Source organism: Pterocles gutturalis, unplaced genomic scaffold (genome assembly GCF_000699245.1).
Source record: "Pterocles gutturalis isolate BGI_N339 unplaced genomic scaffold, ASM69924v1 scaffold27681, whole genome shotgun sequence".
NCBI classification, from domain to species: domain Eukaryota; kingdom Metazoa; phylum Chordata; class Aves; order Pterocliformes; family Pteroclidae; genus Pterocles; species Pterocles gutturalis.
Window position 1 is genome coordinate 1 of NW_010101310.1, and position 13,817 is coordinate 13,817.

A 13,817-nucleotide genomic window follows, 5' to 3' on the forward strand; every position below is an offset into this window, starting at 1 on the left:
GGGGGGGGGAAAGAATTAACCTGCGAAGAGCCGATAACCTGCTATCAACTGCCTGACTTGATCTTCCTGTTGTAGCAAAAAGGAAACAAGCAGCTTCGTTATGCATTCATTTAGAATATCATCTCAAACACCCTGTTTAACTGCCCACCCCGGGGAAGTAAATGGATGCAGCTTCCCAGCAGGATCTGGGGAGTGTCTGGGTGAGGAAGGACCGGAGCTGGGGGAACCTGGGCCAGCGGCATTTCAGGGCGCAGGAGGATTGCCCACGTGGCAGCAACACCAAGGGAAAAACCATCACAGGAACAAATTCAACCAGGATGCAGACCCATGCCACAGCCTGGACCTGAGCGGAGAGGCCACGGCCCTGCAGGTATCAGCTGTCACCGTAATCCATAGAAACGACAGAGAGGAGAAGGAACCACACAGCCACCACCCTGGGCACTGGGGACAGCCCGAAGGAGCCATTGCAGGCTGGAGCCTGAGCCAACCGCAGCAGGAAGCCTGGAGCAGAACTGGCGGAGGTGCTGAGTAGGCAAAGGGAACCGAAGGAAGAGCTGCAGGCGGTGGGTCAGCTTGGGACCAGCAATATTGGTCTTTAAATTATGAAAAACTTTTAATCTGTACTAGCTGGGGAAGATGAAGGGCTTTCCTAAACAAGGAACGTTGCAAACTTATAACAACTTTTTACGACCAAGCTAGAGAAGATTGTTCCTCTCGGGACAAACAGCTTTTATTGTTTTTTCCTGGAAAGAACTGAAATCAGACTCAAGGTCATTATATTTCCCTGTAACAATTTTAGAAAAAAAATATGCATTTGCTCTCAAAAAGGAACAAACACCTCCCCATTCTGCCTTCCTTGGACTGTTCCTTCTGGCATACCACTGCACTGTAATTTTCCTGGTTTTACACCATCATACACAACACAAAACTGATGACACATGAAACATCTAACAAAGGGTACTCATGGTTATGGGCTTGTTTTACCTGATTAACTTGATTCTGCAGGGATGTGAGAAGCCCTTCCCGCTGCTCATCCTGCCCCTTCAGGCAAGTCAGTACCAATGAAAGGAAAGGCTGCTGACTCAGCAGAGACATGCTTTGAGAGAGGCAAACACAGAACTCCATCAGTAAAGTTATTTTGATACTTCCCATCCCCACTCCCTTCCTTGTTTTGGCTATTTTTTCTTTTCCCTGGAAGTGGCATTGCCTGCATCTATGTCTGCTTCTGTTCTAGCAAATTAAAGCCTTGCCAGATGAATTGAAGGGAGTGCACAGAAGGCGGCAGAGCACCAGCCCGTGTAGACGCACATATTCCGCGTGTCGGTGCTGAGAACGCACCCAGCTCAGGGCACCCACGACCACGAGCTGCACGGACACCCGCAGCCCTGACTCAGAAACCGAACAAGTTGGTTTAAGGCTCATCTGATCAACCAGGGACACAGCTTCAGCGGAGATCAGGCAGAAAAGGTTCTAATCCATGGCAGTGCTCCGAAGTGAACCCCAACCGAGCTGCCCCTACGAGCCCTGATCAGAAGAGCCGCCTGCATGGCAAGGAAATTCTGACACAGCAAAGTGACTGAGACGCAGCCTCAGCTGGCTGCCGGAGGCATGCCGTACCAATGCAAGGGCTTTCAGATAATTTTTTTTTTCAGATTGATGTGTACCCATTATAAACACGAAATTAAGACAAACTGAGCTTATCTACCTTCCAGCTCTGCGCACAGGGACTTCCCAAGGTCATACCTTTTCTGTTTCTGTCTATCTCTCTCCTTCTTAGAGGATGATCCCAAATGCTGACCTTTCTCCAGCTCCTCTCCCGCAGCTTTCAAGACCCTACCTTGAACCGAGGTAGGCAGTTTGGCAATCAGGGGAGCCACCAGCCACACTCCTCGCCGCTCCGAGGAACTAGAAGGAGAACAAACTTATTTCAGCCAAAACACCCGGGTAGCTTTGCAACCAGTATTAGCTGTGATAAGCCTGAACTGCTTTAACAGAGCAGTTGGCACAATGCATCTGGAGTAACTAGCGTGGACTGAGCAGCCACAACTTCTGGCTTCCAGAAAATTCAAGAATAGCAACTATACTTATTGTTAAACAAAAGCAAACAGAAGTAACCTGCAGGTAACTCGTTTCTGTACATTCTTCTCTCAAGCGCAAAAAAGTCTAGGCAATCTACACACAATTAAGCATCATGTTGGCTAAAATAATTAAAAAGGTGCTACAAAAAATACCTTAGGAATGTCTTTTTACCATTCTGTCTTGTATTACTTGTGTCAGCATTTCCAACAGAGTTTGGACTGAAGAGGCCTATACCAGAGTTAGAAGAGTTATTGTTTAGATCAGCGGATTGCTGAAACACCTCTATTGTCGCCTTTGCGATATTATCCAACAAGCTGTTCATTTCAGCCACAGACCCAGAACCCTACAGTAAAACATAAGTACACTAGCACATTCATGGTATGTTTGCTCGTGGACTACGTTAAAATTTAACATACTTTTTTGCATTAAATATTTAGATAAGAAAGTTTGAAAGCAAATACTCACAGGCTCCTTCATGCACTGTTTGATCATTAGCTGCAGCTCCAACCAAGACTGCCGGAGAGTCCACTGATCTAGGTTCTAGGGAAGAATCAACATTACAAACACAAGGGTCAACACTTCACAGGTCTGAAGAAAAAACAAATCTCATAATTGAGATTGCAAAAGCCTCATCTTCTAGGCAGATCATTGCAAACGCTTCTCTTTTTAACAGTCTAATGCCAAACCATCAGACCCATTAAAGAAAGTACGTTAACTTCCACATCTTTGCAGCTGACATCGTTACTCAATACTTTTAACCACACAACTTTCCTGAATAAGAATCTCGCTCTCTGCAAAATCTGAGTTTAGTTAGATATGAACATGGAAAACATAATTTGCTCTTTGATTTGTAATGACATTCATCCATGGCACTGCCATCCAAGTGGCCGTGTCCGTATTTAGCACAAGGCCATCTAGACCTGATTAAAGTAAATTCAGCATCGTTAAAGAATCTAACACCCGACTGCCCGAGGAACAGGGGGCAATGTCTCCCCCAGCTGATGTCCCCGGGTGGTGCCACTGTCAGTGCATCACGGGCAGTTTTTCCACCTCTTCCCGCCGCGTTACCTGCAGTATGTGTTTGATGTGCTGCCTCTGAGGGTTGTCGCCCTCGGTGCACTCTTTAACACCATGAGGATAACAGATAAGTTGAAGGAGTTTCTGTGCTTGTTTGTTTGAAAGCACGGGATCCAAAATAAGATCTTTGTCTGTGCACAGCCTCTCGGGTTCTTTTAAGCAGTGCTCTCCAACCCATTCCTGCAAGCAATCAGGGAACAGATACACAAGATCGTTTCATGGCAACATTAGCTTCTGGTAAACTAAACAGTTCTCTGTGGTTTGTCCACAGGCAAAACTTGACGCAAACTATGGCTCATGCAACACATGAGATTAGAAATATCCTCTGCCATTCAGTACCACCCGAAAGTATAAGGCTGTTAACAGGTTTTCCAAAATTCATTTCTTCTATACTTTGAAATCAATTTTGCAATAAAACAAATGCTACTGCAGAAGCAGCTTGAGCAGACGGCTGCTGGAGTGCTCCTCCTGCCTCCTCAAGTGCCCGAGGTTCAGGCAGGAGAAACACCTCAATCCTGGCAGAGTCCAGGGAGATGCTGATCACTAACCGAAGCCCTTTTCCCCCAGTAACACACTACTGCGTGTATAAACTGTCCAAATCAGGAAACCCAAACAGAACGCAAATACAGAAACACTTCAACGTTCACTTTGCACCAAAATACACGTTACACTTTTCAAATAAAACAACATTTGGAGTTGTTTCTCCAAATTAAGACAGAAGAGCAGTTTCAGAGATTACCTGCTGGCAAATCGTTCTTAGCACGTATCTCGCGTACTCGCTTAAACTGGCCGTTTCTATGGACACGGCTTTTCCACAGGATTTCAGAGCATGCGAGGAAGCCCAGACTTCATCCTCATTGAGCTCATCTAACAAGCTTCTCACGTGGAAGTCTTCGCTCTTCACGGAGCCGACGTTGCTGCTGCCGATCTCGGCGTCCCCTGCAGAGCAGAAGCACAGAAGTGCAGGGTGAACGTTCGCCCCAGCCCCCGTGCCCCCAGACCACCCACCCGCCGAGATGTGGTGCTTCGGGACATGGGTTAGTGAGTCAGGAGGGGTTGGGTTGGACTTGATGATCCTTGAGGTCTTTTCCAACCTTAATGATCCTATGATTCTATGAAAGCCTGGACAAGGAAGAAGATGCAAATGCAGCATGTCGTAGTGGGGGAAAGAGCCCAAACTGCTGCACGTAACAGCCCGGAGCCTGCCCGGACATCAGAGCGAGCACGACAGCTGCCCTTCATCTGATGCTTTTCCTCAGCAAAGCTGGTACAATTTTTAAATAACAGGGTGCCAACAGGAGACATCTCCAAATGCAGCACTGTGGGTGGAGGAGATGTGCTGCAGTGCAGGCAGACACACGCTGTGCCCGAGCCTTCCCCGTCCCACCCCGCACCAGCGCCCATCCAGACCGCGTCCCTGCGCAGGCGTGGAACCAGGTGTCCACACTGCACACCATGAGGGAAGGAAACCAGCCAATCTCAGCCCTCTGAATAGCAGAACATAGATAATGGCCACAAACATATTTCAAACTCTCTCTCAAATCCCTCAGCCCATCCCAGGCAGCCACGCCTCTGACACCCTTCCCAGGACAGTCCCGTCATCGCGGATCGTGGGGTTTGAGACCCTCCTGAGACACCGACAGCAGAGGACAGAACACTGAGCCTGCAGCTGGAGGTGCACCTCCGTGGGGATGTCCACATCTGGAAGAGCTTGCTTGCTTAGCTGGAAATGTACTTAGCTCCAAAAATACACACCGCCACAGGTCACAGGGGTTTGACCTGAGCTCCAGCCAAACCCCAGCTCTGAGGCAGATGTTTGTCCAGAAAAATAACACCCCTCCTTCAGGGAGAGGGGCTTAGCAGCGATTCTGCTACAACTTCCACAATGACAGACACACGTGATTTGTGGTAAAACACAGAAAAAGGTGGGAAAAATGACCTCAGACCGTGTTTCCTCTCTGTATTTGAGAGGGACTCGCCCGAGTCTGAAATGGACTGGGACTCGGTGGGGGTAGGGGTCAAAGTGTGAGAGAGTCTCATCAGCTGGGGCTGACTCACCACGGAAAAATTCTGTCTCTTGACCTGTAAAGGACACGCTACTCACATGCCACTGAAGCACAGAGCGCGTTTTTCTCCCGTTATCAGGGTTTTCCTTTCCCAGGAGCACTCCTAGGGACCTGAACTAGCGCGAGCTGCTTTCACCCGAACGCTAGAACAAAAACATCGCACGTGACTCTGCACGATCTTACCAAGCATCAGAATCGCTTTTAAGACTGCAAACACAGCTCCCACTTCTATGCTGTTGTGAGCAGCCGCCAAGAGGTGACGATCGCAAGAAGAACGAATTCCAGGAAATAACTTCCCTACGGAAAGAAGAGAAAACCCTGCAGAAAATGGTTGTTATTTACCAGCTAAAATTCCCTTTGCACAAAATCCTTCCCATCTAGAAGAGCTCTGGAAGTCCAACAACTGAAGGAAGAACTGAATTTCCTGAAATTGGACCTGAAGACCAGCAGGTAAGTCATTAAAACCCACTGGGATACTTGGTGATGAGGTATTCATACCCAAATCAGTGACGACCATTTCAGCAGCAATAGGAGCCTGTCATTCGCCACGTCTGAGTACCACAATGAGACACTGCCGCCCAGTTTGGTTTTGACTTCACTGATGTAGGAAATTACTTCCCCCACCCAGCCTTCATCACAAATGAGGCAACACTAATGAACATAAAAGCCAGGTGCCCAGCTAAGCCTAATTCTGCAGCCCAGGAGCAGGCTGCAGGTGAAGCCAGTGAGAGCTTTTGCTGGCTTGAAGGAGACAGAGGCTGACGGACAGGGAGGGAGAACGGAAGGGAGGAAGGATCTCCCACCGTCCTGAGGGGGTTACCCGAGCCCTGGGTATGAAAAGTCTGTAACATGGTCACTTGGTTTGATTTGTACCAATTCCCAGAGTTCAGACATGATTTTTCCTATCCATTCAAATCTATTTTTGTTTCCAGGGAAGCCTGGGACCACGTAACGTATTTCTGCTCCTCAGACAGTATTCTTCACAGCTCTTACTTATTTTTGTTCAAACAGGCAACAAAAGCTCAGTCATTTCTGGTCAAAAATAAACTAATATTACTTCTATATGGAAGAATTTGACGCCAGTTAAGAGCTGAAAATTTTTTTTTCTTTCAATTTCATTTTCCCTTACACATAGTCCCGTCATCAAATTTGCTGAAACACTTGCAAGTCAAACCACAGGTTATTTCCAGTCTTGTTTCCTTTTAATTGTTAGGTGCTTGTTCCTTGCCCTTTCCTTCCTCTTTCAGTCTGCGGCAAACATACAGGTCAGACCACAGAGTATTCAAATGTAAAAGGAAAGAGAACTACATGAATATATTCTGAACACTGATTTCCTTGAGTTTCTTCTGTTGGACTAGATGCCTTATTATACCCTACTTCAAATCACGTTAAATTTCCATTTACATGCGAGGCCACCGAACTGTGTGACGAGTGTCCCTACTAGCTTCTGTGTCCCTGCCAGGTGACCCAGCACAGGAGCCGTCACTGCCCCGGCAGCACTTGGTACGAAGGACGGTGGGGACAGGGATCCGTCCAGTGCCACCGGCAGCACCAGCACAAGCCCAGCACTAACGGGTCCTGGCTCACCGACTGTTCCAGTGAGATCCCAGAACAAAATGAGAACTATCCGGACAGAATTTCTTCTAAATTCATTCCTCTTTGCTGAAGTGAACACAGACGCTGCATTAGAACTTAATTTTCTTTTTAAAGATGTAATATTAGTATGGCTGAGGTTTATGTCACCATGATGCCACCCCGGCCACCCAGGTGTTGAATAAGTTTCAGCAAAGTTCTACAGTTTTACGTGCATATAAACCATTTCCCAAACAAATACCCCGTGGAACATCTGTAACTTTAAGCAGGCTGTCGCTTCCACCTGCGCTGTGGGTACCTGCACACATGAGCTCTGCAGCCACCAAAACCCAGCCTCTGCAAGGACAGCACGGCGCAGCGGGCAGCTTACCGGCTCCCTGGGCAAAGGGGCAGGCCTGGGGTGTCCTGAAGAGGTGCAGGAGGAGCCGGCAGGTCATCCTCGCCCCGGGCTCGGCGTCTGGGTCTCCGCAGGCTACGGGAGACGGGACGGGGACGTCAGGCATGTGCCCAGGACCCCACAAGTCCCAGTGGCGGGCCTGGAAATGTTTGACCTCACAGCCCCATTTTAGATGGGGGTACAGAAACTTCATCGACAGGAATCAGCATTTACAGCCCTGAGTCATCAAACACCAGGAAGGAGCGGTGTGACTTTGGGTGAGCGTGAGACCAACTAATGGCAGAAGAGGATGCACGGTTAAATGGCTTCTGACAGTCAAAGCAGCAATAAAAACACAAATCCAAGCAGAAAGCGGAAAGAAACGTGCGCAGTGGCCAGCAAAGGGGACCACAGCTACGGTACCGCAGGGCTGGAGGGACAGCAACGAGGCCAGAGAGAAAATGCCAGCATCGGGTAGCCCGATGCCGGGGAAATGCACAGCCCGAGCCGACCTGAGCCGAGCAGAAAAGAGCTGTGAGCAGAAGGTGAGGCTGCACAACGTCAGGGGACAGCGCGTGACACCACGTGTCCCGTGCGGCTTCTCCAACCCACCCCAGTGTCACTCCGCTGGGGAAGCGCAGGGACACACCTGCTGCCATGCACCATGGGTGCCATTCCGTACAACCAGCGGAGGCTTCTTAAAAAGCCTTACGTTTTCCATTTTTAGTTTTTATCTTGGTATTTTCTTACCAGCTGCAAGAAGAGAAGGCAGCGCCACGTGCTGAACCACATCCTCCAGGGAGAAGCACTGCCGGGCGATCAGTATGGCGATGAAGGTGGCCAGGGAATCGTGGAACGACAGGTCACTCACCTCGAAGGAAAAACATTGCAAGGCTTCACATAACAGCGCACACACCTCTGACATGGTTATTGAGGAATTAACTATAAGAATAAACAGTAAAATGTTCACACATAAGCATTTCTCTCTACATTTTAATGCATTTCCCAAACATTTTACAGCAAATACTGATAGCTCTTACTTTTAACAAACTCCTATTTCAGACACCACAAATTAATTCTGAAATAAAAACATTAGTCTTATAAAAACCTGAGAAAAAGACATCATTCTATAAAAACAGATAACATCGATACTCATCCCTCAGCACAAGAATACGTCCCCAATGTACGCAGCCTCAATCTGTTCCTAAAGGCACAGGTAATCAAACCACAGATAAATATATTGAATCAGATATTGGATAATGTTAGTCACCACAGTCCTGCCCACTTTAACAGGACTAGGGTAACTCGCACCAGGTGAGTAAGAAACAGCAAAGCATGCCACTCCTCCTACAATCTAAGAGCCAACACCAAAACAGGGTCTTTACAAGAGAGGGTTATTTACACACCCAGCAGCGTTTTAGAAAAAGTATATGGATATGTCTGCTCCCTTTAAAGATCACCTCCAATATTCCACATCATTCTGTAATAAAGAATAAATATTACAGAGAGAAAACTCTAAGCACTGCCCAAATTCTCCATTAACCCTGAAGATGCAGGAAAGAATAAAAATCAATCGGGAATCTCATTAAAAGCCTTGCAAACTCAAACAGACACAGGACTAAACTTGTGCTCCGCGTTTTGTGTTGAATGGAAACCTTACGATACCTCTGTGTGCACACGAGGTAGACAGGTTTAAGAGGTACTTCAGGAGATACTGAACTTACATCCACGCTGCAGAGCAGGTCATTGAAACCCCAGACGTGATTTGAAGAGCAGCAAAGAGCTTTCACAACCCCTAACCACTCTGAGCTCAGCACCGTGCAGCACGCCGTCAGCTCTGCGCAAAGGTTTGCTATGTCATTAATCCTAGGAAGGAAGAGGAAAACTAATACAGGAGCAAGATATTCTGTAAACAACAAATATTTAGGTAAAAGCAGCTCAGCACTGGGCAGAAGAAGCGGTGTTTCTTTCATTAAGGTGGGGTTTATGCCCAAATGTCATTGCACTACTGTACATAACCTATACGTATAAATTATTCAGTTGTGGACAACTGGAGCATCTGGAAAAAGAAACAGTATGTGACTCGTACCGCAGAGCTTGCCTCCATCCAGCCCACAGCAGCAGAGGGCCACTGTTGTGTGCAAACCCCACTGTGTACCCCCTGCGCTGCCCGGGGAGGGGGCTGGAGCACCCAAACCCCCCCAACACGACTCACCGCCCCCCTCTATGGGGCTCACTCCAGCCTTCCCTCGGGGCTGCCACACACGCAGCAGCTCCATCCTCCTTTGAGCAAAAACATCGCCAGAAGGGGTGGTGGTGCCTGTGTCCCCAGCGCCCCACCAGCAGGGACACCTGGCGCAGGAGCCCCCCCATACACGGCACTGCTGCGCAGGAGGGAGGAGGCACAGAACCCGCTGGCGCCCGTGGCTTTGACCTGCAGCTTGCACACCGTGTACTGTGCGACTCGGCGTGTGATTCAGAGTTATGTAACATCTCCAAAACCAGAGCAGAGGTGACTCATCCCAGCGCAAGTTATTTTTTCTCTCTTCCACAGTGAAACTCGTTTGGCCACATTTAGATGTTCCCCTTCGTTGCTCTTACAAAACTGCTTCCTCCCAGCTGCCCTGCTCTGCCAGGGATGCCCGGCACCTCACAGACTGGTTTGGGTGGGAAGGAACCTTAAAGCCCATCCAGTGCCATGGGCAGGGGCACCTCCCACCAGCCCAGGTTGCCCAAAGCCTCATCCAGCCTGGCCTTGAACCCCTCCAGGGATGGGGCACCCACAGCTTCTCTGGGCAACCTGGGCCACTGCCTCACCCCCCGCACAGGAAAAAAATTATTCCTGATATCTGATCTCAATCGCCCCTCTTGCAGCTTCAAACCGTTCCCCCTCGTCCTGTCCCTGCACCCCCTGATCCAGAGCCCCCCCAGCTCTCCTGTAGCCCCCTTTCAGCACTGGAAGGTGCTGGAAGGTCTCCCCGGAGCCTTCTCTTCTCCAGGCTGCACACCCCCAACTCTCTCAGCCTGTCCTCGCACGGGAGCTGCTCCAGCCTCGGACCATCTCCGTGGCTCCTCTGGACATTTCAGAGGTGGCTTCCTACTGGGGACAGGGAGGACACAGGAACTGCACACACTTTGGGCAGGAATCAATCAGAAAAGAAAAGAAAAAAAATATTCACAGTTTCTCCAAGTTTTGTCATCTGTCACCAACCTTAAAAAAGACTGCGAGCCTCTGCTGCACCCAGGCCTAACTATCAACACCAAGAATTTCTTAATAAAAACTGGAACAGAACCAGAACACCAAGTTCTGGGGGGTTTGGTCGTGCAAGAGCAACAAAGGAGCTGGGGGCAAGGGTAAAGCCCAGATCCAGAAACCTGGCACCACAGGCTTTGCAGGATGGAAATCCCGGATAAAACAGCTCCAGCACCGCAGAGCTGCGCCTGCACAGGAACGCCGAGGTCATGGGCTTGCAGGGTGGAAGGAGGAAGCGACTGAGAGATGAATATCTGAATTTGGAAAGAAAATGCACTGGCAGTGTGAAACCCTGCCACTGATGCTGTTTCACCGCAAGGGTTCTTCACCACACTTCCTACCCCTACCTTCAGGTCACCTAAAAAGCTCTAACCCAGACCTAAGACCCCAGAGGTGCCATGCTGGGTCAGACCAAAGCTCCACCGGACTGGGACAGGAGCCAACACGGGCTGGGGTCAGAGACAGCCACAGAAGGACAGCGCTGGGCATCCTGCTGAGATCTCATCCTCCGCTCTCACCGCCGGAGCCTGACCCACCCGCGCACCGGGAGGTCCCAGCTGCTCTTAAAATACAACCGACAGCTGTCAGAACGCGAGTAGCCTCTATCCAATAAAACTCTCTATATATTAAAAAAAACACTTTTGGAAAGTCTACATATTACCTATGAAGATGAAACCCATAACAGATACACTGCACATTTAATAAACACCGATTCCATCAGAAGGAGGAAATGCCCTGATGCAGAACCTTCCCTCGTTTACAGGCTTCTAACGAGCAAAGGTTGTGCTGAGCTGTCCTGTCTGCAAGGGCACAGCCGCTGACACAAACAGCCCACCGCCGGGTGTACAGGGAGGGCTCTCTCCTCGTCCCTCCCTCCTGTTCAACTGTGCCCACTGATTTAATGAAACAACTCAGAGGAAACTCCCTCCACACATCTTCAGCAACCAGGAAGGGCAATGAACGAAAACAAGTGCAGGAAAGACACAAACCAAAAAGGTAAAAGGAAACCTCACATACCCCACGTAACAATCCCTCCAGCCCAGGCTGCCTCACCTTCCCGCGTCCTGGTGCCCCATGCAGACGTTCATCAGCGCGTTGCAGACGAAGCTGTAGCGGTTGGCTGCGTTGTCGCTCAGGATCTTGCCCAGCATCGCATAGTTAACGCTGTGAGCAGAAGGGTTCTCGATAAAATCAAGCATGAACTCTGGGTCCCACAGCAAATTGGAATTTGAAGGCTGAACGTTGCCGTATATCGTCTGCTTCACCTTAGAACAGGCGCTGCTGAGGACCAAAAAGAGAGAGAGTTGGCAAAGCCGTCCCTTGCAGGACTGCTGCTGAGCACAGCCCCTGGGAGGAGAAAAGCCCAGCCTGGCTGCCGTTCCGTGCACACCGCAAACTGCTTTGTGACCAGGAGCATCTGCCAGGCTGATGCACCAGCTTCATTCCAGTTTCCTGCAAATAAAGTCTCAGGTTCCCAAACGGCTTCTGTGACATCTCTGTGACGGGAACTGGGAGCGGCTGGGTGAGGACCACAGGCTCATTCCTCACCAGCAGTAACAGCGAATTAACTAAGGAAAATTTATAACAATTATAAAAATGATCTAAATTTAAAACTCTACAACTGGTAATGATATCTACAAACAGAGAAAAGGAAAGGTCATATTTTGCCATTAATAATTCTGACAAAAGGCCAAGATGTCCCAGGCTAGGAACGCCTACACGGTAACTGCCTTTCTTCAGGGGAAAAAAGGTGCTAGTGGAGAAAGCAAACTTCACACACAAAACGTTCTCAGGAGTGTCTGTCTCAAGCGTTTGGTTTTACACCACAGCTGGAAGCAGCATCCGCACGGACAGACCCCACTGAAGAGCTCCCCATCGGCGAGGATGCGCGCAAAGCAGCCTCCGCGACCGCGCTTGCACAGGGAGCGATGCTGGGGGAGTGGTCGGAAGATAAGATTTTAAAAAAAAAAAAAAAAAGTGAAGGAATGATTTAAAAAAGGAAGTTTAATGACTGCAACTAAATATAGCAAGCACACTAACCTGAAGCACGCAGCTCCCTCCGTAAAAGCTGGGGACGAGGAAGGCTGCAGAGGACAGCAGGAGCCTTTTGCGAAGCCCTGCACTACGCAGAAGGTAAGGCTCTACATTTGAACATTTACGGACTGCACTTTATCATTGCTTCAAACTGACTTAGAGAGAGAAATAGCCAGACTCCCAGGGTGTAAAAAGGAGCCTGAAAAGTTGCCGTTACAACCAACCGGTTTTGGGTTTGCTTCAGCTGTAGCAAGGACACCATGAGAAAAGCAAGGGCAGCACTATTATGGGTTTTAAACAACTGTGCATAAGGTTCACAGACATTTTATTACCAGTTTTCAGAGAATTTCTAACTCCACTTGTCTGAAAAAGGGGCTTCAAATCAAGTGCTGTATATCAAATGTAATATATGATTTAACACCTTAAATATCTCTATATTACTAGATGATGTTTTGATTTGCTATTGTAGCATAGTATTAATAAAAATGTTATTTTTTGTCATGTTACCAAACCTTAGGTTTTAAGCAGAAAAATGAACATACAGCTAAGACACTTCTGTAGTTCTATATTTCATCTTTCTTTTTCCCAGTGTCTCTCATATTAAATGCTACTGTTCCCACGTGTTTGTAAACCTATTAAAATATTAAGATTACTACTGGGAACTCTTTTCCTGCTCCCTATGAAAACCACAAATCTGAAATACCCAAACCAAAACCAGGTATATAAACCAGGAGGGGAAACAGCAACTGAAGTGGTTTGTAAGCCTCACAAGATGTATGTTTGCATATGAAAGGTCTCCACTCCCCCTTTAAAAAGTAAGAGCCAAAAAACACTGCATATGGGCACCCAAAATATTTTTTTAATTTAAAAATCAAGGAACTGAACATTCGAGCATAAAACTTCACAAACTCAAACATGTTTGTGCCTCTCCTCACTTCAAAGAGAATATTTAATAGAATATTACAGCTGCAGCGGCCAAGGTTTTGTTGGTTTTCCACCCATCGCTGTATGTATGACAGCCAGTGGCCGATGCATTAGAGAAACCAAACCAGTCCCATCCCAGTCTGCGAACCAAAGGCGTGTGGGGAGGGGTCCGGCAGCCCACCCGGCACTGATGGTCCTGCGCCCCTCGCCCGCCTCTGCTCCGCCACGCAGGGACCCGCCAACGCCGGGGCTGCACTGGCTCCGACCACGCGCTCGGCACGGGCAGGAGGGTTGCATCACTCAAGCAAAGCAGCACAGGCAGCGGTGTGCTCTCCACGGAAAGCAAACCAAACTGAAACCACAGCCGCCGGCACCTACGGGCCAGGCAGTGGCGGGGGAAAGGCCACTGCCACCC

General features: G+C 48.7%; 1 protein-coding gene across 1 annotated transcript in view; it reads right to left on the reverse strand.

Moving 5' to 3' along the window:
* Positions 1-984: 984 nt before the first annotated feature.
* MED12L (mediator complex subunit 12-like) overlaps positions 985-13,817 on the reverse strand; it is a gene marked incomplete at its 3' end in the record, with an annotated part of 18,049 nt that continues 5,216 nt past the window's right edge. Inside the window, exons 7-17 of the mRNA XM_010083007.1 lie at positions 11,498-11,725; positions 8,916-9,057; positions 7,942-8,062; positions 7,186-7,287; positions 5,406-5,519; positions 3,896-4,095; positions 3,148-3,336; positions 2,545-2,619; positions 2,232-2,422; positions 1,744-1,905; positions 985-1,096 (exon numbers count right to left, since the gene is read on the reverse strand). Of these exons, the coding sequence (XP_010081309.1) occupies positions 985-1,096; positions 1,744-1,905; positions 2,232-2,422; positions 2,545-2,619; positions 3,148-3,336; positions 3,896-4,095; positions 5,406-5,519; positions 7,186-7,287; positions 7,942-8,062; positions 8,916-9,057; positions 11,498-11,725 (1,636 nt within the window). The remainder of the gene's footprint in view (positions 1,097-1,743; positions 1,906-2,231; positions 2,423-2,544; positions 2,620-3,147; positions 3,337-3,895; positions 4,096-5,405; positions 5,520-7,185; positions 7,288-7,941; positions 8,063-8,915; positions 9,058-11,497; positions 11,726-13,817) is intronic.